Source organism: Paramormyrops kingsleyae, chromosome 25, assembly GCF_048594095.1.
Source record: "Paramormyrops kingsleyae isolate MSU_618 chromosome 25, PKINGS_0.4, whole genome shotgun sequence".
NCBI lineage: Eukaryota > Metazoa > Chordata > Actinopteri > Osteoglossiformes > Mormyridae > Paramormyrops > Paramormyrops kingsleyae.
Window position 1 is genome coordinate 25,447,610 of NC_132821.1, and position 27,685 is coordinate 25,475,294.

Genomic DNA, 27,685 nt, shown 5'->3' on the forward strand with positions numbered 1-27,685 from the left:
TACAACTACAAAGAAATTAAAATATTATCTTTTCGCAACTCCTAATGAGTGTAAAATCTGACACTGCAAACATTTATTTAACGTCCTCTCATCTTTAACATCGGTTTTTAATCAATCGGCACTTCATCTAATTTTATTATTTACCGCGACGACTGACGGTATTAAGTTGAATGTGACCACGTGCAAAATACATGATAGGATGCATGTTTAGTTGGGATCCTCGAAACAAAGAGAAAGAACAATGGGGGAAAGGAGCGTGTTGCTACGACCTTCAGGCTAGGTAATCGGAGCATGGCGCTGCACGCCTAGACTGAAAGAGAAATAAACCTCGCAAAAAGCGGCTCCTGTTCATCCGAGACCCGGGTCCGAGCGGCTGGACCGGGGGTGTAAGGGATCGGACTGCTTGGCTCCGGCAGGCGCCACTCGCAGCGCCCAGAAACAGGGTGTGAGAGGGGTGGGAGGGAGAGAGAGCGAAAGAGAGAAAGAGAAAGCACAGCGACACGGGCAGAGGCGATCGCAGCCGAGCCGAGCCGAGGCGAGCGCAGCGCGGCGGAGCAGCATGGCGGGGCCCAGGGACCTCCGACACGGCGGCCGCTGCCACGGCAAAACGTGGATAAATGTCCTCTTCGGGCTCTTGCAGCTACTTTTGCCCTGCATCCGGCAGGGAGAGGCACAACTACAAGGTCTGCGCCTATTTATTCGACCGATCTGCGACGCGTCCGCCGTGGAAACGTGTTACAAAAGCGGGGCATGGAGAAGACTTATCCGCGACTGGTGCTGGGAGCGAGCGGCGGCTCCGCGATGAGGGCAATGCCGCAATACGCTGGCGATGGCCTCCGCGCCTGCATATGTGTAATTAGCTATTATCCGATGCTACTAAAGTATATCTATTTCAAAGTTATTTTCGAGTGCAAAGTTCCTACATCCTTTTTCGGGGATGTTTTTTTTTTTGTCTCAGACAATCGTGGTTTCCTGTGTCGGCTCTATTGCATTGCATATTTGTGTGGATCGTCCCTGGCGCCGCGTTTTAACAGGCTTTAGACGTATGGTCGTTAACGGAGAACCCGTGGATTTTTTATTATTATTATTATTATTATTATTTTTTATTTTTTGCAAAATTGAGCCGGTCATTCGAGCGGCCCCTCGGCGATGGTCTCGGCGTGTCGCCCAGTGCAAAAGCACGGCTTTGTCACCTCCGCTTCATACGAGCAGCCCAAGCAGTCAGGGCTGCCATGCAGTTTTGTTTGCGTTTTTTTAAATAAGGCTTCTAGCAACCGATCAGTGACGCTAAACATGTAGGGGAGTCTTTATTCCTGCACTTTGCTCACTTCTCGCCCCGTCTCTCTTTTTATTGCGCTTTTCCAGCATTAGCTCAAATGGCCAGCGTGGTCGAGGTCTGGGAGGCTGAAGAAGCAGAGCTCCTGCTCCCATCACAGGTACGATCATCCCGATCATGGGTGGGGGTGTGTGGGGATGTCAGGCAGGAACCTGATGCATTTCTCTTTTGGCACGTGCGGGCGGTACACCTGAAACTTTCTCGCGCACAAAACACACCCGAGCATCCCGCCCGCAGCATGCAGAGAGAGAGAGGGAGGGGGGCTGGGATGTGGTTGCAAGTGGGGGGGGGGGGGGGGGGGGCTGCATGTTCAGTTAGTGCATCGTGAAACATGACTGATCACCATACGGTTTTAAGTTCCACCGTCTGATCGCTCCAAGGTCTGGCCTGGAAAGATGCCGCTACCGGTACTCTGACCATCCAGCGGCGGGAAGCGGAGCCAGGCAGCGTGACAGAAAGCGCCATGTGCCCGCTGTCCCTCACACTCGTACCCCCTGTCTTTAACCTGCGCCATGTAATTGTGCTTTCCCTTTTTATGAGTGCACTGTATTGTATTACTGTGCTACAGGGTGACATTTCGCTTGTTTATACCTTGCTGGCCTTTATATGCGCTCATCTATTCACTATCAGTCGCAGCGAAGCCTTTGTGTTGCAGAACATTCCCCTCACATCGCAATTGTTTTTTGTGCACATTTCTTTGTAGCATAATTGATTTATTATTTCCAGCATTGCTATGAAAAAAGGCATTTAAATAGTATTTTTTACTTTGTTTTTATTGACAGGCCTGTCTTCTGGAGAGGGTGCATGATTAGTGTAAAAATGATTTGTGGTTTTACTTGCATGTGAGAGAGCGAACTATGTTTAACTTCCTTGCCCCACCCATATCTGTCTGTACCTGACTGACAAGTGCATAGTTGTCCTGTTTTCTTAGTCTGTCATGAGTGTTAACATTCGCTACCATTGGCTGAAGTCTTTACTATTTATGGCAAAGGCTGGTCTGTCTGAAGAGTTCTTGTGTGCTCTTGTTGTTATGTAATTCAGGTAGCACTGTTCTCTGAGGAAGATTACACACCTCAAACTCTGCCAACAATGCTGAACCATTACCACACACTGTCTTTTAAATTCCCTGTAAAAGTTTAATGGCCTTATTTAGCTGCGTTGAGTATCATTACTGATTGTGACCCTTGGCTTGTTTTTGTTAAGTTGAATCTTGCTAACTTGGCTGGAGACGACACTGCTCTCTGAGTTACCTGTTACCTACCTCTACATGTCGTATGTGTACGGTCGTCAAAAGTCTTGATTTATTAGCATTTAAGTAGGACTTCAACAAAAAGCAGCTGCTACTGCGTATGCGAGTGCACCCAGACCGTTGCGACTGCTCGCTGCGATATAACTTCACCGTCGGTGTTTGCTTATGGTCGCTCCATGCTTGAAATGTTCCCAGAATTGCAGCGAGAATGTTGCAGAATGAAATGCTCATCTTCTTAATTTTTTGTCCTTAAATGAATTTTTAATCGGACTTATGCTCAGGCTTTTCTGAACACGGGGTGTTAAGTGTGTTGCATGTTTGCGTCTGCGGCAGCCGTTCACGTGGGTTTCAGGGGGTGGCTCGCACGGTGCATTTTGTGAGAACGCCGCATGGTGCGTCGCACACTCACGAGGGTGCGAGGTTTGCGAGCGGCGTCTTGTCACGTGGCCCCCAGCCAAGCGAGCGGCTGGCTCCGTCATCTGCGAGCCTTAAGCTGTTAGGTGTGTTCGCCTTTTTAAATCTATCTGGCGTGGTGCGTTTCCAGTTTGCCGCGGCGCAGAACACTGGGGCCCGTGGTATACGGCGGTCGAGAGTGACAGAAATCGATACGTTGTCCTCACCATGACGACCACTGCATGCCTGTACAGGCCTACACACCTCAACTGTTGAGTGTTTCACACTGGATTCCCTCTTTCCTCTGTCCTTCATGATGCCTGACCAGGATCCAAATTACGACGTGGAGATTCTCCTCTGAGAGGTTCAGCTTTAGATGGGCGGCGTAGGCTTGTAGGCCTCCGTGACTTCCTGTCTAACGCTGACGAGTCAGTGTTATCATCCTGAGTGACCTGTGACCCAGGGTTGATTTGCGGTACAGCCGGGACTGTCTGTGTCTCTTTGTTGGTGTCTGTGTTGACTGGAAAGTAACGACTCTGCTTTGTGTTTTTTTTTTTTTGTTTTGTTTTTTTGCTGGTTTCTTTTTTAGGGAGAGGAAGACCAGAGCACAGAAGGTCTTCCGCAGGAGGGAAGGTAAGACCCGCCTTAGGCACACGACGAATAGCGGGCAGAGAGGTGGTTAGCCTTGACCGTCTGGCCCGATTCTGCAGATGGGGGGGGCTGTCAGTAATCCTGATGGAGTATCGTCCCATTAAGCGTGGGGGCTGGTAACCGTACTGCAAAGGGGGCAGAGAAGAGGTTGCATGTTGATTTTGAACGCTAGTTTGTCGGGGGTGGGGGGCGCTGATGTCCACAAGGATGAGGAGGTAGAAGTATGACATCTCTTCATTTAAAGTATGATAAGAGAGCTTGGGGTCCTGGATACCCTTTCTCGTATTGATAGTGTGATTGTTACTTTTCCTGCGTTTGGACTGTGTCTTACTAAAATCCGTGTCATTTACTGTTCTGGAAATTGCCTCAAATGTACCATGGAGTTCCTTTCACACTTCTGGCCGCTGACTGGCGAGATTATTATTCGGAGTGCACACCAGGCAGGCAACCCGACTAGACTTTCCTCATCCCAGAGCTGCCAGAGGCTTGACCCGCTTGTCTCCAGCCTCTTGGGGGGTAGGGGGGGGTGGGGTTATCGGCTCCTTGACCTGCTGCCACCACCCTCCTGGCCTCCAGGGCTTTCTGGTGACGAACCACTTCAGGCAGTCAGGCAGCTTCGGAACATTCCGGGCCCCCGGACCTCCCCTGACTGTTTTGCTTGTTTAGGGTCTGCTCGCTGAGCGCTCACCCAAACCGCCAGCCACACTTGCTCACACTCGTTTAGTTTTCGTCTTGTGCAAGTAAGGGATTTATTTATGAAAGTCTGACTGCAGATACATTGGAATTTGTCTCCTCGCCTACCCCATCTTACTTTCCATAGCTTGTGGGGGGGTCACAGTACAGTGGCACCCCTGGACCTGGGGATGAAGGGCCTTGCTGAAGGGTCCAGGGACATGTAACTGTTTTGTTAAGGCCGGGGCTCAAACCAGCGCCCTTCCGTTCAGAGAAGCCTCTCACTTTCCTGAATGTTTTTAATGTCTAGCCTCTCAAAGGGTATTTAAATGCCACTCTAAGATGTCTGAAAGGCTTGTTTTGAATTCTGACTTAATAATTCACACTTCTGTGTGATTGTAAGGCCTACCTCAGATCTATGTTCTTCCTGCGGTGCAGCGCGGTGCAGCAGGCCTTAATAACGGCGGAATGTGCCGGCTCAATCGGGACTCCTTGGCGATTGGTTCCCTCCCTGCCTCACAACCGAGTAACGCATTAATGTTTGCTCCCAGGAATGGGGGACTGCATGTCCAAATCGTGCAGCTTGGGGGGGGGGGGGGTTAGGGGGCTGCGGAGACTGCGGTGGTGGGGGGGGGTGGGCACTGTGCATTTTTCGGGGGTTGTGTCAGACTATTAAAAATAAACTGGGCGCTCGCGTGTGTGGATTCCTCACCTCCTTCGGCAAACAGATGAAACCACTGGAGTGCAGTTGGGTCAGCGGGGTGGCGCGGGGCTGCCGTTTGTCGGAGCGCTGTCTTCCGGAACCGCAACCAGAACCGGCTGTGTCGCATCAGCGAAAATGCTTGTCGTTTGTACGTGCAGCATGTGTCTCTTGAACGTCAATAATACTGCTTGTCTGTGTACATTTAATAGTGTATCTAGTACAGTAAGATCCCGCTGTAGTGGACTCGCTTATAACGGAATATCGTCTGTTATGTACAATATAATACTCTATACCACAAGTGTGTCTGCTGGGGTGTGGTAAATGTGAGTAAATGGTGTCCTGTAGTTGTGTTCTGGGCAAACAGCAACTCTGGATATAAGGGACTGTTTTGCCAGGTCCCTTAAAGTCCATTATGACGGGTGTTTCTTGAAGCCAATTGCAAATTCGTACAGTAGTACAATATGAATTTGGGCAGTCAAAGTCTTATTTGTCACATGCGCAGTTATACTTGATACAATTTGTAGTTAAATGCTTCGTTACGTAACTCCAAGACGACAATACAGGGGAAATAAGTAAAATGAGACTGAACATTAAATAAAAGACATTGCAGGGTAACCATAAATATCTATAATTAGTGTGTCAATTCATTTGGGAGGCTCCTGGACTTGATGAGTTGGAGGGGGGAATCCTAATTCAGGCGGTGACTTGGGAGTGCGGATGAAAGTCTTTAAGAAGGACGAGGGGTGGGTGGGGGGGGGTTGAGCTGGCAGGAACGAGAGGGAAATGGGAATCAAACTCCCCGACCACAGCTGAGCTTGAGCAGCCCGTGTCATACTAGCTCTTAAAGGGCCGGGGGGGGGGGGGGTGGTGGTGATGGACTGGCCCCACGCACGTCGCAGTTTCCTGACCCTGGGTAAACCCCCCCCCTCTCAAGCAACAGTAAATCTCCTTGGGGGGTGTTCGGCGAGGGCAATGTTGCGGCCTGTTGCCTCATACCCGTGATTAGACTCCCGTTGTGTTTGCGGAAGCACTGATCTGAGGTCAGGGCTTCTTCGGGTCCTTCAGTTGGAATAATGCTCTCTGTAAACCCATTTGCCCATATTTCTATTCATGGGTCCAGGTTAAACAGGCCCTTAACCTTTGACCCCAGTGCACCAGCACAATCACCGCATTGGACCGCGATGCCATCATAGTGGATCTCGGCCACTTTAAGAGCTTGATTCAGGGTGAGAGCTACATGTTCAGTCTGCTTTTGTTATATAATAACTAATGAACAGATGACCCGCCCCCCCCACTGCAGTGGGAGGTCTCGGGCTTTCAGAGGTATGGTGTAAGAGCGCTCGCCCCCTGTGGTCACACCTGGAAATGGTGAGATATTTTTATGTCGTAATAAGGACTCGTGTTTGTTGACGCCGTGTCCCTGTACTATGAGCGGAGCGTGTGATTTTCGTTGTGTCACTTTCTTAATTGAGAAATGACAGCTCGGCGTGCATTAAAGTGACCCACAGGATGCAATTGGGGAAGTGTGTGTGTGTGTGTGTGCGCGCATGTTTGTATTTGAGAGTTCTGAATTGTCACTGTGTTTATGCTTCCAGGCACGCAGGATAAAAGCATGCTGATTTTCAGGCCCAAATGAGCCTTTTCCTGCACAGGGAAACGTGTGCGTGCGTGAGATTAGTGCTGAAGCGTGAGGAAGTGATGTCACAAAGAGGAAGTGCCGTGTGGGGCCTCTCGCTGTGAACCTGCGAAGGGAAAAAATACTACGAATGCCTACCTTGTGTCCTAGAGATTGTGACGGATGTCGGACCTTCCCAATGAAACTTCTGGAGCTGAAGTAAAAATGCGTATTTTGGATAAATGAAAATACTTCATAAATTTGTAATATTAATATGAATAAACCTTCTGCATGTTTTTCCCCCACACTGAGGCCTTGCAGTGTGTTCTGCACTGTAAGCAGAGTGTGGATAAACTCCCAGAGGCAGAAGACCGAATGTGAATTATTTTTTTTCTCTCCATTTTTAACTTTTTTAATTTATTCTTTTCTCCTCCTCGTCCTTGTGGTACGGGTAAATAAAGCCAGCACTGTCACTGTGGTTGCTCTTCACAAATGAGATGTAACTTCCCCTTTTCTCTTATATTCCTCGTATCAGCCATCTCAGAGGAGCAGACCATAGCGTGTCCATATGGTCTGTTTCCCCCCCACCCCCCCGACCTGAAATCAAACGTAACCAGTGCCATACAGCGCCCCCTAGAGTGCCATACTGTTGGAGCAAAGAAAATTATTTTAAAACCCAATGAAGGGTTTTTTTTTTTTTATCTTCCAGGGGTAAAACACTTCAATCCGAAACATTTAATTGAGTGTGTGATATAAATATCTATATAACATTTTACTTATTTAGCCGTTTGCCGAAGGACACCGATTGGCTCTGTGTTTTTGTGTCGTGTTTATAATGACGGTGATGATGATGATGATAATAAGTAAATGAACCCTGCCCAGTTGTTCTCAGAAGTCTGTGGTTCTGAGTGACCAGATGGGCATAATCCCGGCGTCTCTGTGTGACGGCTGCCTGTCCCCCGAACGCGGCGTGCGGCGCTGCCAGGGAAAGGCTCAGCGTGCTAATTTTCACGCCTCCCGCTGTGTTACGCCCACGTCTCACTCCAAGCTCACCAGGCTCACTCAGCCAGCCAGTGCTCTCACTCAGAGTACTGCGAATAGCACAGCCTCTGCAATGCATTGTGGGATATGCGAGCAGTTCTCGGTTGCTTCAGCCTATCGTCTCCCCTCCTGCTACATTCCGGCTTGTTCTGCGCTGACGGCTGTCACACTGTGCTAAGCGTGCTAACATGCTAACGCCGGTTCTTCCATCTCGCGTCACTAGTTGACTGACTCATGCCTCGTCTCCTGGTTGCATCTGTTGTCCCTTCCTATGTTTCCCGACATCTGGTTTCCCAGTGTGGAGTAAGTTCTTATTCGAAGTGGAATCATGTTGAGTCCGAAGCAGCTGGGGGCGCCGGTCCAGTTATCTTTCTGTTTCTGGGTTTTACTCTGTCCTCCACTCAGGTTTAATGTGATGTTGACAATCTCACTGTAAAAATTAGCCCTACCTTGCAACTTGGGAAATATTTTTTTTAGAGGACTTGGAATACAATGTGTTGTCTCTGCTACTGTATGTCAACCCCCCCCCCATTCATAGATGGGGATGGAGGATTGGGCTCATTTGTCTCCAGTACATGTTCTGTTCAGAAGAGGCTAACAAGCATGAAATACCTCGCTTTGCATCTGCTTCATCACTGCCCGCCCCCCCTCCCCACCCACCCCTTTTGCTGGCACAGACCTTTCCCTGGGGGACATTTCTTTGCATCAGCCCCCCCTGTCCAAATTTCCGTCTACTCACTCGTACACCGATGCTATAAATAACGCACTGGTTTGTTGTGTCCTGAATTTCGCTGCTAGCTTGCTTGTCTGATACTGTTCCTTATTGCCGAATACGATTGTTGGGGCAATAAATGCATAAACAGTGACTGAAAATGGATGTAACTTTGTCCAGTAGTGTGTGTTAACTTTTGGAGAAGTGAATGTGTAGCAGAAGTCTTCCCGAAACGACGCCTTTTCCTTGTAGTCTCCTGACCCGCCTTCCCGCTCCTGTCTTATCGCAAAGAGCTCCTGAGGAGTGAGGACATGGCCTAAAATAAGGGCAGTTAGATAAGGGCGTTGGTGCAGATCTGAGATCCAGATCACTGGCTGTCTGTTGCTGACTTCAAACCGGCCACAGGCCCTTGTGTCGCGTTACTCAGGAAAGAGCGGCTGAGACATGCAGCCTCTCCGCAAGATTTTAATTTTTGTGTGATAAGGCAGGGAGATATCCTTTAACTCTTTGTCACTGAGGCGGGATTCTGGCAGAGTGGAACATGAAAACTGTATTACAGAAGGGAAGCCAGGATTTTGTCTGGGTGAAAGAAATACTAGATAGATCCAGATGTCTCTCTCAACCTCTATTGCGCTGCCTTGTTTACTGCGAGATTTTTTTTAATCTGTTAGTTTATAGCGTTATGGTTGGTACGATTGCGTTATTTGCCCCCATGGACTTCACTTTACAAGAATTTCCCCTCCAGTTATGAGGCACCGACTCATAAAACAAGTTATGGCAGAGCGCTTGTTGTGGAACGTCGTATACTCTTTCTTTAAGGTGCGCCGGAAACTGCGGACCCCTGTTCCGCGTATTTAAAATCAGAAAACGCAGTCTGCGGATTGTGCTGTGCTTCAGCAGTTATGTTGTGGGAGCTGAACTGGTTCAGGCTGGTTTGCTAGTCGGGGGGGGGGTCTCCATCTGTGATGTATAGGTTGGTGGGGTGGGCTACAGCCGTCTTCAGTGTGACACAACTCACCTACATACGAATGAAATCGACCCCGCTGCTATTTTGGGACTCGCAGAGGAAGCAGTCTGCGTGCGCTTGGGGCTGCTCTCTTGAGGGGTGTCCCGTCTTGGCCTCCTGGTTTACAGCGTAGGGCGAAGCCTGGGGTTCGAGCTCCGCCCCAGGGCCGGGCTCATGCTTGCTGATGTCATCCATCTTGTCAGTTGATTCCATGCATTTCCTGTTTAGCCGAGCAGTCGGTCTGAATTTTCTCATCCAGGCGTCTTTCTGTATGCCATTTTTGGGATTTTATTTTTTTTTTAGGTGGGAGGGTGCATAAGAGGGCCAATAATTCATACGGAGGGGCCAATCATATTAGCCAATAATATATTTTGAATCGATGAGCGACAGGGGAGGGGGCTCTCTGGGGGCCAATCAGCTTTCTCCTGGGGCCAGTTGCCCCTAGGGCCCCGCTTCTCTAAATGCCCCTGCTGGACGCTCAGGGAACCCAGATTATGTCGTGGCGGCGGGGGCCAAACCCGCTGCTCCGCTGGAGGCTTTGCACGCTCCAGGGTGCCAGGCGGCTGAATTTTCGGCAGATTCCTCATTCCTACGGGCCCTGGGGGCGACAGTGGGCGCCGGACGAAGCAGAGGCTCGTTAAGAATCCAAACCAGCGCCTGAGACTGACGTATCCAGGGCTGTGCTCCTTCATATCTGGCTGTCTGCCAGCTATTGGGGTCTCAGTCCATAACCACCTGCCTGGACCCTTTCTCTGTCCGTCAGCTCGAGGTGTAAATCTTAGAAAGACACAGGGAGCGAGTGGAGGCAGCTTTTCTTCTACTGGTTTTCATTTATTTATTTTTTTTACTACTCTTTATAGCGGCCTGTGGAGGTGGCTGCTGGATGCAGTGTGTGAGATTGACCAGCAGGGCGGCGCCCCGACTGACAAGTTACAGATGACATGTGTTTTGTATGATTGACGCGTCCACATATTTGGCGCTCGTCCAGGCCTCGCGTGCCCCCGCGGCAGCGTAGCTCGGCCTGCCGGCAGCTGTGGCGGGGGCCAGTTCCATCACTCAGCGAGTTGCGTCAGCTGCCCGCGGTTGAGCCTCGCAGCTCAGGCCCGGCCTGGGGGGGGGGTTGTTTTCGGAGGAGGTTAGCATTGGTTATGAAAGCGAGTGTCTGTTTAGGCACCGTGTTGGATATCTCCTCAAGTTTAGGATGCTTGAACTTATTTATGAGCCTGGTTACGCAATGGGCCTGATTTAAACAACAACAAAAGGAATAATAATTTATTCTAAGCAGGCCATTAGTATCATGGATAATTGTTCCTCTCCTTGTCTAGACAGCCTGTCCACGGATAATCCAGACTGTACAACTTCATGGGCTATGCTGTATTGTAGGGCTGTAGTCTTTCCTTCTCACGGATCTCTAGATCTGTATGCCCCCCACCCACCCAATCCTGGCCTCTGTCCTCCCCCCACGTCCGTGTCGAGCCAGGGAGTAACTACAGTGTCCTGTGAAAGACGCCGGTCCGGACGGCGACCCAACCAGGGACCGTTTCATACAAACTTTCTCCTTGAGTTGGGCTTTGAAGGCCTCCCTGATGCGTGTGACTTGTCCATCTTACCCCAGAGTTACGCCGGAGACTGATTATTGCAGCATCTCTGAAAGGGTTTCATTTTCAGTGTGGTTTCCTGTGTCGCTCAGGACCTTCGCTGTTTTGCGAGCCTGAGAGGGGCAGGGCTAACCACCCATGTCTGTACCGTTAGACATAATTAAGCAGTAGGTGCACAGTTGTAGATGACAGAGGGATCTGGGACCCCTGCGGACTGCTAGATGACTCGAGTGTCCGCAGCCGTTGCTCGGTGTGCTGGTGTTGTGCCGGAAGCCCCAGGATTGTGAAAGAACATCGATGGAGCCTCATTCCCGATGTACTGATGTTCTCCCTCGTCTTTGAGGAGGTTGTTATTAGTGTCATTAGTGGGTGTGAGGTTTGGCAAATTCTAACTTGATGTCGTGATGCTGTGTTGTTCAAAATGTAATTCAGAAGCCAGCATCTGCAGTACTTAAAGGGGACCAGTCATGCTCCTTTTCACTTTGGTGTCTACTAGAATAGATTTACATGCTTCAGTGTTCGAAAAACTGCATCTCTATTCACCCTGTGTTTGATATGCTCTGTCAGAGCTTTAAGCCCCACCCCCGATGAGCCCAGTGTGCTCTGATTGGTCAGCTTGCCCTACACAGATAATGGGTCTTTTTTTAGTAGATGCTTTTGTCCAAAGCGTCATGCAAGTGGGTGTCAGAGCAGGGTGAGCCGGTCCCTGGAGCAATTGAGCTTAAGGGCCTTGTTCAGGCACCTAGCGGTGATGTGATTGCTCTGCTTGGTTGTTTGAACTTGCGACATCCCGGACATGAGCACAGACCCCTGACCTGCTGAGCTGTGGCTAGACTGTATCTGTGGCTGCACCTACTTGCATTTTGTCCTGGAGTCTTAAGTATGAATTATGATGTCCATTTTCCTCAAGGTTCCAACTGCACCTCCCCTGATCTGTAACCCCCCTCCCCCCCTTTCCCTGCAGCTCCTTGTTTGACACGCGGGAGAGCATGAGCCCCCTGTCATTCCAGCCACCAGCTCTGGCCTACGGGGCACAGTGAGTACCCCCGCCCTTCCCTGCTTAGAACCCCTCTCCATCTGGTTTGTCTTATTCGTGTAAGGTATTTGTACTTTCAAATGAAAGAACTGCAAAATATAGTTTGTTTGTTTTTTGATGATGATGTAAACAGGACATTAGACGGAATGAGAAATGTGTAATTCCATGTAAAAAAAAAAAAATTAAAAAAAATATCAAGAAATCTACTAGAGTAGAAGATGGGTGCGGACCGGCCTTGTACCAAGCCTAAACCGATCCTCTGCCAGGGGGTGATAGTGGCTCCGAGTTCCCCCAGGCCGGTTGGGCCTGAGTTCGGGCCTGAGTTCGGGCCTGACGCTCAGCTTGGGATCAACTGCCGTGGTCTGTGTCTCAGAGCGGCAGGCCCCCACCCCCCGCGGGATGACCAAATATGGAGAGGGCCTTTCAAGTTGCTGCAGAGACACGCGGGAGCGTGAGACACTCTCTGGAAAACGGTGCTGTATAAACTAGGGCTCATACGAGCGTCTCCCCATCGCACGCAGGCGCACGTTAGTGCCCGTCCTGTTCCTGCGGCGTCTTTGATTTCCAAGGCTTTGCCGTTGGTTGCCACGGTAGCCCCTGGGGTGGTTTCGTCAGCTTCGCTGGCTGATGTTTTCACCCCCCCCCCCTCCAGCTGGACTTTCGAATTTGTTTTGATAAGGCAGAAAAAACAACCGAAAGCGATCAGGCGTTGATGTGCCCTCGCAGGGAGTCGGTTTCTCGCTTTTATTTTTCTCTTCTGGTATTGATTTTTAATTTTATTTTTTTCCGTACTGCGTGCCATTGATTTCCTAATCGCTCCCACGATCTATTGCATGGTGACTAATTTTATTGCAAATCCTCTGCTGGTTCCCTCTGTTTTTAATGCCTCGGATGAGTTCGTGAATCATCTTGGTCTCCAGCGGCCTTTTTGCACCCCAGAACAAAAGTCTGTCAAACTCCTCCTCTGAATCGAATCACCCCCCCCCCCCTACTCATTCCCCCAGGCCGCTGGGGTTGCCCCGAGCAGAGACTGTGCACGTTCACAACCCGAGCCAGGAGCTGCCTGTGACAGTGCTGTCCATGTTCACGCCCAGCAGGCATTTTCACACGCCCTCGTTCCACAGAAGGGTGAGTTGCTGGGGGGGGCTTTTCTGTGGTCTGAGAACCAAGACAATGCCGCTGACTGTTGTACTTTTCCACACTCCCCAGTGTAGGTGTGCGCACGTGCAGGTCTGACCGTGCGTGTGCACATATTTACATTGACGCACGTGCTGATTTCTGGTTCTCAGCTTTGTTTGAATTGTGGGCTCGATGCCAGAAGGGGATGAGGTTTAGTCCCAGTGGGGCTGCCCAGTGACACTTTATCTGTTTCCTGCCTTCCAGGTGATTCCGCCACGGGGAAAGGCTTCCTTTAAGTTAATCTTCTTCCCAACGGAGGAGGGCAGTGTAGAAAGTACCTTATTTATAAACACCACTCTGCATGGTGTCCTCTCTTACCAGGTGAGTCAGCATCACCTTTGCTGGGCGGGGGAGTCAGTGTGGGTGGCACCTTTAAACAGGAAATGACATCACTAGGGATGTATAATCTATAGGCTGCTTTCTTGTCATAGCCAGTCCTGCCCCTTACAGGCCGTGGAGGGTTAAGACGTTTCGATTCATGGATTGGGTGGTACTGACCGTCTGGTTGGTCTTCCAGGTGTCTGGGGTTGGAGTTCATCACGGCTCCTCAAACGTTGCCCAGAACAGGGACGGAACGCTAGTTTTCCCGCACATACAGAGCATTAAACTGACACAAACTCAGGTAACCCGTCACGCCCGCTACGTCTTTTCCGCCGCCGGCCTCCGAGTCCGGGTCCGTGGCGTGACAGCCAGCGGCAGCTGGGCCCCCCGCCTCTCACCCTGCGGGGGAAATCATGGGCGGCATCATGAGAGGCTCCCCTCGTGCTGCAGTGCATGCTGGGGGCCCGGGCCTGCCTGGCGGCTCGACCGGAAGCATGTGACGTTTTACAATGACCTTTTTTTTAAATTCAGTTTATCGTGGAGCAGATCTAGACGTAGGAAATTAGTTTATATTTAGATGCTGGATTTGTTGTTATTGCGTCACCGCTGTGTTTCCCCCTGTTTTGAACTCAGAGTACTCAGAGAACGACGTGGCCGCCGACAGAATGTTCTGGTGCTGACCCAGCCTCGCAATATTGTTAGCCGGTCATCTTAAACGCTAGTGTGCGTTAGCGTTCACTGTGTATGGATTTCAACGCCGCCTCCTGGTTCTCTTTGCAGGGCGATGCATCAAATGTCACGATCCTGGGGCTGCTGATGGAGTCGACACTGCCTAAGAACTACGTCGGCCATCCCCAGGTAACCCAGGGAGCGGTGACCCAAAAACAAAGCAGGTTTTCGGAGTCCTCTGCCCGTACGCGGATGTCATTCTGCTCCTTGGAGCAGCGTCAGTTTCATTTCTCATGCTTGACGGCCTTTTCATGGGTCCGACCGCCGCATGAATGTTTGTCCCTGATGCGAATCACCCATAATCCTTTGCTGCATGTTTGCGCACAGGGAGCTGGTCAGCTGCCTGTTCTAAACATGCAAATCGGAAAAGTGGCTTGTCGGGAGGGCTTAGCATGGGGGACAGGATGTGGAGCTCCGTGGCTCCGGCCCCCTGCCCCCCTGCCCCCTGGTCCATTTTCCTACGCTTGACGGGACTGCCTTCCTGTGATTTCCCAGGGGTCTTGCTTCCAAGCGGAGCAGAAGCTGGTGGCTCAGATCAGCCTGTCAGAGAGAGGAGAGAAACACACAGACCTGGAGAAGCTGAAGCCTTACGTCATCGAGAACATCCTGGTCCTTTTCGTCGTGCCGCCGGCAGCGAACTCTCTGCGTAAGCCAGCCGCGGAATCGGAAAAGGCTAAAATTAGATCACGGCGCGTCAGACGTTGAGAATGAGCTGGAAAGCCAGGACTGTTACATACAGATGTTTTTGTGAAGTTATGATTCATAACCGTTCCTGGGGTTTTAGGACTGACTGACGATAGGGTAGCGGTCCTGCACACGCAGAAATCTGTGTGTGTGTGTGTGTGTGGGGGGGGGTGGGGTGTCGTGTCTTCTCATGGCATTTATTAGTGTGTCGCTTATCTCCCGAGTCGTGCCATAGAGGTGTGAGGGATGCCGGCTCTGATGGCCGCCCGTGGGACCCTGAGGATTGGCAGGCAATGGTTACCGGGGGGTGGCGAATCGCCCCCCCTCCCCCCCACCTTTTTGGTGTCTGCCAGCAGCCAGGGTAGTTAGTGGAGATTAGCCGAGCGGGGGGGCATAGAACAATGGGAAAGATTCCCTCACTGGGCCATCGACTAAGGGCCTTCCCACCTGACTTTCCCTGCGGTGGGCATGGACGCCCCCCCTCCTCCAAAGGCTTCAAAGGAGGAAGCAGCTTAAATGCAGTTCCTTTTGCTTCATTCATGTGTGAAGTGAGTACACTTAGTATTGAGACAGGGCCACCTATGAGTGTAGCACTGCAGCTAAATTTGGGAGGGTGCATTTTTTTTGTTTACATTTTTCCAAAGAGACTTAGGGTAGAGGGAGGGGTTATATGGTATATGCAGGCTTCCTGGGATTGGAATCCATGACCTCACCCAGCTTGTTGTTGTTGTGGTTGTTGTAATTTTTTTCGTTACTATTGTCATTCGTATGCTTTTCTTTCCTCTGTACAGGAGTGCCAAAGATAAATATATACATGTTAAATTCTGGAGTCAAAAAATTATTTGTGAAGGTAAGGAGCACCGGGTGTTTGTGGGTGTGTGTGTATTTGGGTGTGTGTGTGTGGGTATTGGTGGATTAGGTTTATATTACATTGTGGGGACCAAATATCCCCCCACAACGTGATGATAACCTGTTATTTTGACATTGTGGGGACTATTTTTCAGGTCCCCACAATGATCTGTGAATGCAATCAAAAAAGTATAAATATTTTGTTTGGTTACTTATGGTTAAGGTTAGGGTTGGGTAGTGGTTAAGGTCATCATGTTGGGATTACAGTTTTCCCCATAGAAATGAATGGAGAGTCCCCACAAAGATATAATTGCAAACTGGTGTGGGTGGATATTTGGGTGCGTGTGTGTGCATGTGTGGGTTTGGGTGCTTGAGTGTATTTGGGTGTCTGTGCATGTGCGCATGTGTGTATATTTGGGTGTGGGTGTGTGGGTGTGTGTTTGCGTGTGTGTATATATTTGGGTGGGTGTTTGTGTGTATTTGGGTGTGTGTGTGTGTGTATATTTGGGTGGGTGGGTGTGTGTATTTGGGTGGGTGTGTGTATTGACCTCCCCGTCACCATGACACCTTCACTCCTGCTGTCTCCAGGAGATCCAGCTCTTCTCCAAAGTCGACAGCACTGCTGAGTTCAAGCAGGTCCTGCTGCGGGCCTCCAGCACCAACTTCACCCAGGTGGCTTCGTTAGTCTGCAAAGGTGAGCGCCGCTCACGCCGTCCGTCCCGCTCACGCCGTCCCGCTCGGGCCCAGGCCCGGCCCTCGCCCCCCCTGCTTCCCCAGGCCCTAATCGCCTGCCTGCCTGTCTGCTTCCTCCATTCAGGGCCCTTTCCTGCACACGGGAAAAAGTGTTTCAGGCAAATCAGTTTGCAGCTCTTGCGAAACCACACAGTGAAGTCCCATCCAGCCTTTGGGATCCACAGCAGGTGCGCAGAAGCATTTCCTCTTTGTATCACAGATGTGTGTTATACTGCCCTACACAGGTGAAACCCCGTAACTGAATATTTTATACAAACTGAGTTATGACCAAAATCGGGTCTCTTGGGCTCTGTTTTATCTCATGAAAAAATATCTTGGTTATTTTGAATACGTACCCTATCGTTTACCTGCCTACTTCTCCTACGGGTGGACAGTCAAGGAAACTCTGAAGCCATTTTTCTTGGGTTCAGTGTCAGCGTAGTTGCACTGTTTTGCCTTTGTGGGGCAGTGTAGAGTTACAGATGTTCATATTAGTATATGCAAATCCCTTTAGTTTCAGCTCCTTACCTCCTGATGGAGTGACTGACTGATTTTTATGGTTTGTTTTTCCATTCATAGGGACCTGAGGGATGGGTCTCCTGTCCAGTTCCACATCAGCCAGACGGGCGAAGACCACGCCGACATCTGGCTGACCAGCCCCCTCGACTTCAGCTTCGAAGTGCGGAACGTGACGATGACGCCGGAGATGGATGGCCTCTTGGAGGTGGGATCTGCTGCTCCTCAATCTTAAATGCAGTTCGCCCATAACTGAGTGTTTGTGTAAATGGTGTGCGTGCCCTGCGATGGATGTGTATTTTGGACATTTGATTTAATTGGTCTCAGTCAGACTGTCTAGGTCAGCCTAGAAGGGGTGACTGTGACCTGACGTAGTCTGTTTTCCGCTGCCCTTCAGGTGGTGAACTTCAGCGGGCCGCTCACCGTCCAGCCAGGCTGCTGGAGGCTGCTTTCGCTTCAGCTGGCTGGCCGGACGCTGCCTGTCAGTGTGGTCACCGCTGTGACACTAGACACCAGTCTGGGCGTCTCGCTGGAACTTCCCCTGCACTTTCACTTCCACTCCTCCCTTACCAAGGTGACCCCCCGCTACTTTGCCGTGTCTGCGTGACTTGCTGTCCCTGTTTGATTCCTCCCCCCCCTCCGCTGTCTAAATCTGCCCCTTCTGAGACGTAACCCTGCAGCCGTGGTATCCGTGGTAACGACTGTGCTCGCGGTAACCGTGGCGTCTTTTTCTCTCCAGCAGGGGGACGTCGTCTTTGAGGCCAGCGGGGAATGCGGGAGACCCTGCCGGCTCCGGCTGTCCGAATCCGGTGAGACCTGTTAGAGTGACGCCCCACTGATGCCTGTAAACCCAGTACGGAGGCTGCTGTGTGAATCGAGGATATGGGTCATGTGACCTGCATTGAAGTGTGAATTTTCATCTTACGGAGTGGTTTGGGGAAACTCATTAATATTAATGAGAAGTGCTAGCTGATTGGCCAGTGGCTGTCTTACATGGCTAATCCCTCCCTCCCGCAGGTCGTGCCCAATGGCAGCGCTCCTTCCTGGACTCCGCCTCCTCCTGGCAGACAGACAGCATCCTGGCCTCGGAGCTCTGCGCCCGCTGGCGGAGCCACAAGAAGAGGCTCACGTGCAGGTGAGAGACGCGTGGAGCGGCTGGGGGGGGGTGCACTCGGGAGGGGGGGGGCAGAGGGATAGGCAGAGTGGCACAGACCTGGCTGACTGACTCTTTTTGTTTCGTTTCTGTATCTGAAGCTGGCCGCGACTCCCAGTGGAAACCAGTTCCCCTCTAGACTTTGGCGCCAGTCCAGTGAATGAGAGCAAGGTAGGCGGTAACCATCCGGATGTGGATTTGTGACCCGAAATCTAATTCGCTGTTTGAGCGGCAAATCAGCCTTGAAGGCTTCGTTCAGTCGCTGTCTCTGAGTTAATTTGTTCAGTAGTTTGTAAATTCATGGCTTTGGGAAAGTGACTCATTGTAAAAAGTGACTGTAGCTGTTTGAGGCATGTTAAATTGGTATGTGAAAGTGTTATGTGACAGACTAGGCGATGATGATGATGATGATGATGATGATGATGATGATGATGATGATGATGTGACCCAGGTAAAGTTCTTCACCCTGAAGAACCCCTCATCCCACCCTGTGTCCGTGGAGCTGAGGCCCTTGGCCTCATACTCGGCTCCACTGGGGGCCCTGGACCTGCTGACCAAGTGGTTCAACATCAGCCCGCTGTCAGTCAACGTCACAGCCACGGAGTTCACCTTACTGAAGGGGAGTGGTCAGGTGAGGTCTCTCCTCTGCCCCCCCCTCCCTTACTGCTCCGCCCTCCATTGTCCCAAGACGGCATCATCACCGTGAGGCGCTTGTGTTGACGCTTGCGCCTCCTCTCCAACCCCTCCTACTGCAGGAGGAGTGGCGGACAGCAGACGGGGCTCTGCGACTCCTCCTCCAGCCCCTGGAGAGCAGGGAGGTGGGCGTGTCTTTCACCCCCGCCGAGCACAAGTCTGTGACCTCGCTCATCCTCATCAGGTACCTGCTCTGACCCCCACCCACGCAACGGTTCCATGTTGGATCATTTGGATTCGGGTTCCAATAATTAATGTGTTTACAATTTGTTTGCATATCGTTGTGCCAACATTGGGTGATGGGTGGCTGTTTCTCTGCACGACAGAAACAACCTGACTGTGTTCGACGTGGTGATGGTAAGGGGTCAAGGCGCCAGGGAGCTGCTGCGCATCGGGGGCAAACTGCCCGGCCCCGGAGCCTCGCTGCGCTTCAACGTGCCCCAGTCCACGCTGATGGAGTGCAGAGATGGTGAGGGGTGCTGCTGGGGCCCCTGTGGCAGGGGCAGATTTTTCCAGCTTGTTTACCAGGCTTGCTGGAGGCTTTCATTTCGCTGTCAGCACTAGGCATGTAGGTGCCATTTTAAATACTGACTGGATGCAGTGTGGAATATCGGCTGAATGCAGTGCAGAATGTCAGGTGTACACTGGCTGGATGCAGTGTGGGATGCCGGGTGTACGCTGGCTGGATGCAGTGTGAGATGCCGGGTGTACGCTGGCTGGATGCAGTGTGGGATGCCGGGTGAATAGTGGGGTGGATGCAGTGTGGGATGCCGGGTGTACACTGGCTGGATGCAGTGTGGGATGCCGGGTGTACGCTGGCTGGATGCAGTGTGAGATGCCGGGTGTATGCTGGCTGGATGCAGTGTGAGATGCCGGGTGTACGCTGGCTGGATGCAGTGTGGGATGCCGGGTGAATAGTGGGGTGGATGCAGTGTGGAATGCCGGGTGAATAGTGGGGTGGATGCAGTGTGGAATGCCGGGTGAATAGTGGGGTGGATGCAGTGTGGAATAGCAAGTGTATACTTACTGGATGAAGTGTGGAATAGCAGGTGAATACTGGCTGGACACAGTGTGAAATGCTGGCTGAATGCTCTGAATACTGAGTAGATGCAGCATAAAATACTGAGCAGATTCTCAGAGAGCTCACTCTGTCATTGTGTGCCCCAACCCTCCCCCCAGGGCTGAGGAGCAATAAGCCTCTGTTCGCCATCCGGAAGAGCTTCAAGGTAGAGAATGCAGGGGAGCTGCCCCTGACCGTCGAGTCAATGAACATCAACGGCTATAAATGCCAGGGTTTCGGGTTCGAGATCCTGCAGTGCCGCTCTTTCCAGCTGGACTACAACTCCTCTTCAGAAATCAACATTGTGTACGTGCCCTCCTGCCCGGCTGCCCTCCTGCAGGAAGTGTGCTGTACGGCATAGTCTTGCCCTCCCAGGCCTTATTCTGACTCACCCCCTCCCTCCACTGCAGCTTCACTCCCGACTTCACATCCTCCTGGGTGATCCGGGACATGACCTTGGTGACGGCTCGTGGTTCCACCTTCCCCTTCACGCTCAACGTGACTCTGCCCCACCACATGCTGCCCCTGTGTGCACAGGTGGTGCCCGGACCCAGCTGGGAGGAGACTTTCTGGCTGGTCACCATCATCTTTACATGGTCAGTGTCACCTTCTCTCATTGCTCCGTGAAGGATGCCAGGGAAGCAGGGGGTGTTACAGTGAATCCCAGGCAAAGTACAATCAGAGTTGAACTGTAGTACTAAATAGAGCTTGTATGGATGTATGTGGAATTTTCTGTTCTGTCTTCTTGCCAGCAGGGGGAGTACTGGCTAAGGGCAATTTGCTTCTTTTAAAGTCAAAGAATTATATATATGTGTGAAAAATGTTCTTTTTAATCTCATTGAATTTGCCTTGTTTTGCATGCAAATGCGTTTTTTTTTTTTTTTTTTTTTAACTCATTCATCTGTTGGTTTCAGCCTTTCACTAGGGGGCGTCTGTCTGATGGCGTTCCACCGAGCCCAGTACATCCTCAACGAGTTCTCGTCCCCTGGTCCCCGGAGCAATCACCACAACTCGGTTCTGTCCCGAGAAAATGGCGTGGTGAACGCAGTGAGCCCCCCCACAGCAAAGTAAGGCCTGCTTCAGATTCTGAGGTTTCCTATGATTTTCATGGCCAGTTAGTTCAGCCGCTGGTTGGTCATCAGATAGGTTGGAATTTTATTGATACCTGTGGGGGGGGGGGAATATTACCACCAGTAGTACTGAAGAAAAACAGCAAAGGAAAAGTTTGATTAGAATTAGTGAATGTTACACTTACATAGTGCTTTTCAAGACACCCAAAGTGCTTTACAGAATGAATGGGGAGCCACTTCAACCCCCAGCACCTCTGTGTAGCCCCCACCTGGGTTCTGTGCCGGTACACTCACCACATAGGAGCTAAAGTGGTGAAGGGGCGGGAGAGAATTCGCCAGTTAGATATGGGGCTGAGTGGGAGGCCAGATCTGATAGGGCCACAGTGGGCAATTTTAGCCAGAATATCTGGGTACCACCCCCACTCTTTCGAAAGACGCCCAGGGATTTTTTATGGCCTCAGAGAATCAGGACCTCAGTTTTACGTCCCATCCTAAGGACGGCACCATTTTCACAGCACAGTGTCCCCGTCACTGCACTGGGGCATTGGGATCCACACTGACCACAGGATGGGCTCCCCCTGCTGGCCACACCAACACCTCCTCCAGCAGGACCCCAGCTTCCCTAGAAATAAATACAAGTAATCTAAGAAAGGACCATAAATACATAAAGGAAATTCATAAAATAAACGGAAGTAGTAACGCATAAATAAGAAAAAGCAATTAAGCCTTGTTTTTCTTTGTTTGGGTTTCAGCAAAATAAAAGGCAGTTGCAAGACCTTTGTGGACTCGTGCAACACGTCAGACAAAGGCAAAGGGAAGGGCTCCCTGGCCGTGGCCAACACCCCTGTCCGGAGCCAGGCCTCCTCCAAGAAGGGCAGTGGTGCCCTGTCACAGCCTCAGAGGAAACACAAGGCCTCGCTCTACTATGGCAGGTACAAGGTCAGCTCCCCGGCCTCCGCTGCCACGGCACTGGTACCCTCTACGGAGGAGGAGGAGGAGCGCGGCCCCGAGTGCGGCTTCCAGCAAGACCCGGAGACCTGCTGCAGCCTTAGCAACGGTGCCGATGAGGCAGGCGCCGCGCTCCCCCCCGCCGCGGAGGAGAAGCCGGCTTGCCTCGAGGAATCGAGGAATCACGATGCCAACGAGGAGAAGGAGCCGACTCGCGTTATGTTTCCCATGGAAACGCATTCCGGCTTCGCAGAGAGCGTGACCGCACCCCCGAGCCCCCGGCCAGGCCCGCTGGCGTGCAGTCCAGCTGAGAGGCCCCCTGCTCCGAGCGAGCCCACTCCAGAGAGGAAGGAGCCCAGGAGGAGAGACGTGGTGGAGGTGGAGGTCAGTGTCCCGTGGCGGTTCTCGCAAGAACCCGAACGTGACTCTCAAAGTGGGATAGTTTAGGCATGTCGTTCGTCTTTATTGATTTTATTACTGTTCTTTTATTGTCGTTCTTGTCGTGGGGACTGACAGCCGAGAGAGGAGTCCCACATGCTCGAGGTGCCGCAGCCTGAGAAGGCGGAGCTGGTTGCCATGGCCAACGGCAGCTGCAAGGGGAAGAAGAACGCGGGCAAGAATCGCCGAAAGCCCAGTGACGCCGTGGCCGGGTAAGGGGGTCGCGGGCAACGGCTGCAGCCTCGTCGGCGCGTTTGTGGTCGTTCACCATTAAATGCGCTGCATCCCATCTCCCCCTCCCCCCCCCGGCCCCCACAGCATCCCTGAGCCCATCGTGGTCGTGCTGTCAGAGAAGAGCAGGGACCTGGAGTGGAGGGACAACCGGACCGCTGGCCGGGCCCGGAACCACTGTGCCAACGGGAAACTGGACACGCTCAAGTCGGGACCCGGCTCGGAAAGCCTGGTCAAACAGCTCCAGAATGGTGAGCCCCGCCCAGGGTGACCCACCCGCCCAGGGGCTCCTATCCTCCTTGCTGTGTGCTAAACTGATGATACCACACTAGGGGGCAGTGTTGCACTCTTTTCCATGCTTAAAATTAACATAACTTAATCTATTTTTTTATTTACCAATGTATGCTCATATTTGTATTGTTTTCATATTTCAACCCTATTCAATTAAACCAACCCAGTAGATGTAGAATAATCTTAAACTGTGGTGTGCCTGTCCTATCAGTCAGTGCACTCAGTACTAGTATCATTGGAGTTTAGGCAAATAATTCGGTGTGTGTGTGAATGACAGATCCCCCCCCCTAGCGTAATGACTATGTGTGGCCACCAGGGGGCCTCCAAATCTCGGGTAACCTACCATGTAGATGGTGACCCTCAGCCCCTGACCCAGCCCACGTGGCTCCCCCCCACAGGCGCACGGATGACCCGGTCGCGGCGGAAGGGCCCACAGCGACGCCCCCAGTGGGAGTCCGGTTCCGACTCGGCCAGTTCCTCGGGCAGCGTGCGGGCCAGCCGGGGCAGCTGGGGAAGCTGGAGCAGCACCAGTAGCGTGGAGGGGGAGCGAGACACCATCGGCAAACACCACTGCAACGCTGCCGCCCCCCCCACCAGGAAAAGTAGGTCCAACGTGCTTGTGTGGAAAAAGAACGGCTTCCGGGGCGGTGCCTTTGAGTGCGGACGAGGGGGGAGTCCTTACATCGCGTTGGCGCGGTTTCCATTAAGATGGTCGGCAGGATGGCGATGACAAAAGGATAACGTCCAATGAACCGTTAGCTTTTTTTTTTTTTTTTTTACACCCCATTAGATGGTTCTGTCTGGGCTAAAGCGGGACTATTCACGTCTGACGTCCCAATTCTGTTGTCCCGGGAAGTTACCTAAATAATTACTGATTCTTATTGGCCAGAGGGTTCACACCTGCCTCACAGTAGGGATCAGTAGGGCTTGTTCCTTGCGGACTGCATGTTGCATAGTGCTGGGCTAAAGCATTCCCCAAAGCAAACCCAGAGCGCCATCTAGTGGGGGCAAAAAAATACCGCAAATGATTCATGAGGTGTCCGTCTGGCTGTCAGTATTTGTCACACTATCTGTTTGATGATGGATTCTTTCTTAATCATCTGGAAACACCAGCCAGACTGCTTTGTGATACTTGTGTCCAAAGTCATGAAGTATGTTTTGTGCTGCTAAACGACAGCCAGAGTTTTAAGATCTGTGCCGGACGATTGGATGAGGGATAGGAATGTGTTTACGTGGCCTGTAATGTCCTTGAACCCTGTGCTTTTAATGTGTTGGGGGGGGGGGGGAGGATAGAGAGGACTGTAAGCTTGTCCCGATAGCCTGCCATAGATTTCTGAAGGTGACGTACAGTGAAGCACAGACTGCCCCCCCGTGCAGCTTGGCTGGCCTGAGCCCCCACCCACCTGCCTCTTCCTGGCACTCCCCACAATGATCTGCCAAGAGTGTTTGAAACCCTGTTGTCAGGGTTGGATGAGAGAGCCTCTTACTCCAGCATGGCCCCCTCAAAGCCCATTGGACGGCAATCTGGGTGGGCGTCGGCTTCCACGTGCCTCCCCGCCCCCACCCCCTTGTTACCCATATGGACCACAATCGCTGCTGGCATGCTTTCCCAAATTCCCCCCCCCCCCCCACCATGCTGTGGGAGACGGGACCAGCAGAGCTCTACATCAGACATCAGGCAGGATTCAATACGCTCAGCTTCCCAGCCAATCAGAGGTGCTCTTCTGTCCCCACAGGGGACAACATGCAGCACATGTACTACCCCGAACGGGACTGTCACCAGGCACTGAACTCCGGCTACAAGACGACGAGGTAATGCAGTCTCTGCTTGGAGCCGACACGACCTCGCCGCCCCTCTCTGTCAGGCGCCCCTGACTCCGCCCCCTTACCGACACGGCCTCTGTCAGACGCCCCTGACTTCGCCCCCTTACCGACACGACCTCGCCGCCCCTCTCTGTCAGGCGCCCCTGACTCCGCCCCCTTACCGACACGACCTCGCCGCCCCTCTCTGTCAGGCGCCCCTGACTCCGCCCCCTTACCGACACGACCTCGCCGCCCCTCTCTGTCAGGCGCCCCTGACTCCGCCCCCTTACCGACACGACCTCGCCGCCCCTCTCTGTCAGGCGCCCCTGACTCCGCCCCCTTACCGACACGACCTCGCCGCCCCTCTCTGTCAGGCGCCCCTGACTCCGCCCCCTTACCGACACGACCTCGCCGCCCCTCTCTGTCAGGCGCCCCTGACTCCGCCCCCTTATCCTACGCAGCATGCAAAGCCTGCACAGGAGGGACCCCTGCCAGTCGCCGGAACCTGCCCCCACCCCCAGCTTCAGCCCCAGCTTTGCGGCGGTGGCAGCAGCCGGAGTAGACAGGAACGCAGGTGGGAACCTGGCAAAGGTGTCGCCGATGTCGGGGCCTTTAGCCGGGTGTCTGCAGGCTCTTCAATGATCGTGTTAAAATGTGTGTTTTCAGCCACTGCAAACCTGTACTTTCCCTGACTTTATTTTTCGGTCTGTATGTACGTCAGTCTGTATCTATCTGTCGTCTGTCTGCTTATTTTCCTGTGTATGTTTGTCTATTTGTCTGTCTCTCTCTCTCGTTCTGTCGATTGGTCTGTCTTTCTCTTGCTTTATCTCTCCATCGATCTTTCTGTATGTAGGTCGATCTGCATCTCTCTGTCTGTTTTTCTGTCTATTTGTCTCCGTTTGTCTGTCTGTCTCTCTCTATCGATCTGTCTGTCATTCCACCCACTCATCCATGCAACCAACCAACCCCCCCTCTCCTTTTGGGCCCCCCTCAGATACAGCCTGCCCCTACCTGAGGGATGAGAAGTGGGCGGCACCCTCTGTCCCTCTCACCAATGAGTTCCGGTACAACACGACAGAATCCCTGTCAGTCGTACCTCAGGCATCAACCTCTGGCTCATACAGTTGGTAAGGAGCCGTTTCCCAAAAGGGAACCCGGTCACTGCGCAGTGCTGTCAGTGCGAGAACTGCTGCATTATCCCTGTGGATATGAAGTCGATACACCCCCCCAGTGATGACGTGTCTAGTGTTTCGGTTTTGCTCTGGTCCAGACCCACCCAGCCTCATATTGCTGGGTTTATTTGTAGTCAGGACGAGAGCCTGCTAAAGTCAGTTAGCATTTTTAGTGCTTGTTAGCCATCTGAAGCTACGCCAGATTTAGAAACGTGAGAATGATCTCACCATCGTCGCATCCAGGTATAACCCCAATTTTAATGGCGGCTGCTTCCAAGATCACTTTGTTTGTCGACTCCATTTGGGAACTGGGCCAAAATAATCTTCATGTCAAGTTGACTCACCAGTAAAAGTTGTGCAATGGACATACCCCCCCTCTCTTTCCCCTTCCCAGTTTCCCTTGGGGCTTCGCTGACAATCCATGTGCCAACCCGTATCCATACTGTGAGCAGAACAGCTACATGCCAGGTTAGGTCTTGCCTTTTCGTTTTTTGGTGGGGGCGGGGCCTCTTCTACACCACTTAAGTCTTTATTTAAATATGTGACCCCCCCCCACAGGAAATGCACATCTCCAGAACAGTTTTACCTGCCCAGAGAGCAAAAGCATGGCCTACAATGACCATCCCAGTTGGACTGAAGACAGCGGCCAGGACATGCCTGCAACCTGGATCTCGCCAAATTGCATGGCCAGCAAGGTCAGTCCCACCGCAGATAAAAATGCCACAGGATCTGACATCCTAAACCTCTCGTCTTTGTGTGACTGTCATTTCATATATTAAAATGGTCATGCTGGGAATGAGGCCTCAGAACAGTCTTTGCTGATTGGTTCAAACCTCTGATTGGAAAGTCCTTAGTGCCCTACAGCTTTCGGCTGTCCGGGGGGGGACTTCAGTCGCCCCACCACCTTTACAGCGATACAGTTGTGTAGAAGTGCTAACTGATTAAGTTCTGTTGATTTTTAAATACCGGCCCCCCCCCCCCCCAAAAGCTTAGTATTCCCAAGGATTTAACATTAAGAATGACCACATTGACTGATATACAGTCATGGGAAAATGAAACTACCATTCCATCAAGCCTTGGGTGACAAAATAAAAACACAATATTTCAGTATGTCGTGATTTATTTTTTTTTTTCTTCTGTAAAGTAAACCAAAATTTAGAAATCTTGTAGGGATAAAATGAGTGCACCCTAACTGTTAGAGTATTCAGCAGGCAGGTGTTACATCCATGTCGGCAGCTGGTGATGTCGGACGCTATCATCATCATCATCATCATCGTTCGTGTTGGGATGTTGGGCCGTATGTGTACCAGCTGAGTGATGTGTGTGTCCTTCTCTGCAGCCTTTTTTCTCCGGTACCAGGAGTTTATCCCCCATGTCGGGTCTGTTCGGGTCCATTTGGACCCCTCAAAGCGAGCCGTACCAGAGCACCTTCCAGCCAGAGCGCTCACTGCCCCCTTCGCCGGAGTCCCCCTTCGTCCGGGAGCCCGTGGGATCCAGCAGGCCAAAGCCGTTCTCCAATTTCAACCCCTTCGGCCCTCACATGAACTTGGACATTTGGAACTCGTCCTCTAACCGCAGCTCCAACTCCCAGCTGTCAAACGACTCTGGTTACTGTGGAGACACCTAAACAGAATATGCTTTTATTGATAACGTGGGGAGGGAGGGGGGCAATGTGAATTTAAGCGTTTTTTTTCCTTTTTATTTTTCCCCCCAAATTCAATGTTGTTAAGCGTTTGTGGTATATTTTTCTAGGTGTTTTGCAGATTTGGACTTAGAAAATTAAAAAAAAACAAAGGTTTTGTAA

General features: G+C 51.7%; 1 protein-coding gene across 3 annotated transcripts; it reads left to right on the plus strand.

Annotated features, from left to right (window-relative positions):
• Nucleotides 1–171: 171 nt before the first annotated feature.
• tmem131l (transmembrane 131 like) lies at nucleotides 172–27,685 on the plus strand. Of its 3 annotated transcripts, none has more exons than XM_072707809.1 (34): nucleotides 172–280; nucleotides 1,366–1,436; nucleotides 3,568–3,611; nucleotides 11,941–12,012; nucleotides 13,017–13,140; nucleotides 13,396–13,512; nucleotides 13,709–13,813; nucleotides 14,293–14,370; nucleotides 14,737–14,887; nucleotides 15,717–15,775; nucleotides 16,363–16,468; nucleotides 16,592–16,694; nucleotides 17,086–17,230; nucleotides 17,420–17,596; nucleotides 17,762–17,831; nucleotides 18,040–18,157; nucleotides 18,277–18,346; nucleotides 18,627–18,806; nucleotides 18,931–19,052; nucleotides 19,195–19,337; nucleotides 20,048–20,234; nucleotides 20,339–20,524; nucleotides 20,843–20,995; nucleotides 21,514–21,636; nucleotides 21,751–22,330; nucleotides 22,463–22,596; nucleotides 22,703–22,866; nucleotides 23,305–23,508; nucleotides 24,643–24,718; nucleotides 25,171–25,283; nucleotides 25,704–25,836; nucleotides 26,276–26,349; nucleotides 26,440–26,576; nucleotides 27,221–27,685. In XM_072707809.1, exons 2-34 carry the CDS (start codon nucleotides 1,377–1,379, stop codon nucleotides 27,506–27,508), a joined length of 4,596 nt encoding a protein of 1,531 aa, XP_072563910.1. In that variant the 5' UTR covers nucleotides 172–280; nucleotides 1,366–1,376; the 3' UTR covers nucleotides 27,509–27,685. The 3 variants fall into 3 exon arrangements, with proteins under 3 accessions (XP_072563910.1, XP_072563908.1, XP_023654972.1); XM_072707807.1 differs by lacking the exon at nucleotides 172–280 and adding an exon at nucleotides 460–683; XM_023799204.2 differs by lacking the exons at nucleotides 172–280; nucleotides 21,514–21,636 and adding an exon at nucleotides 461–683.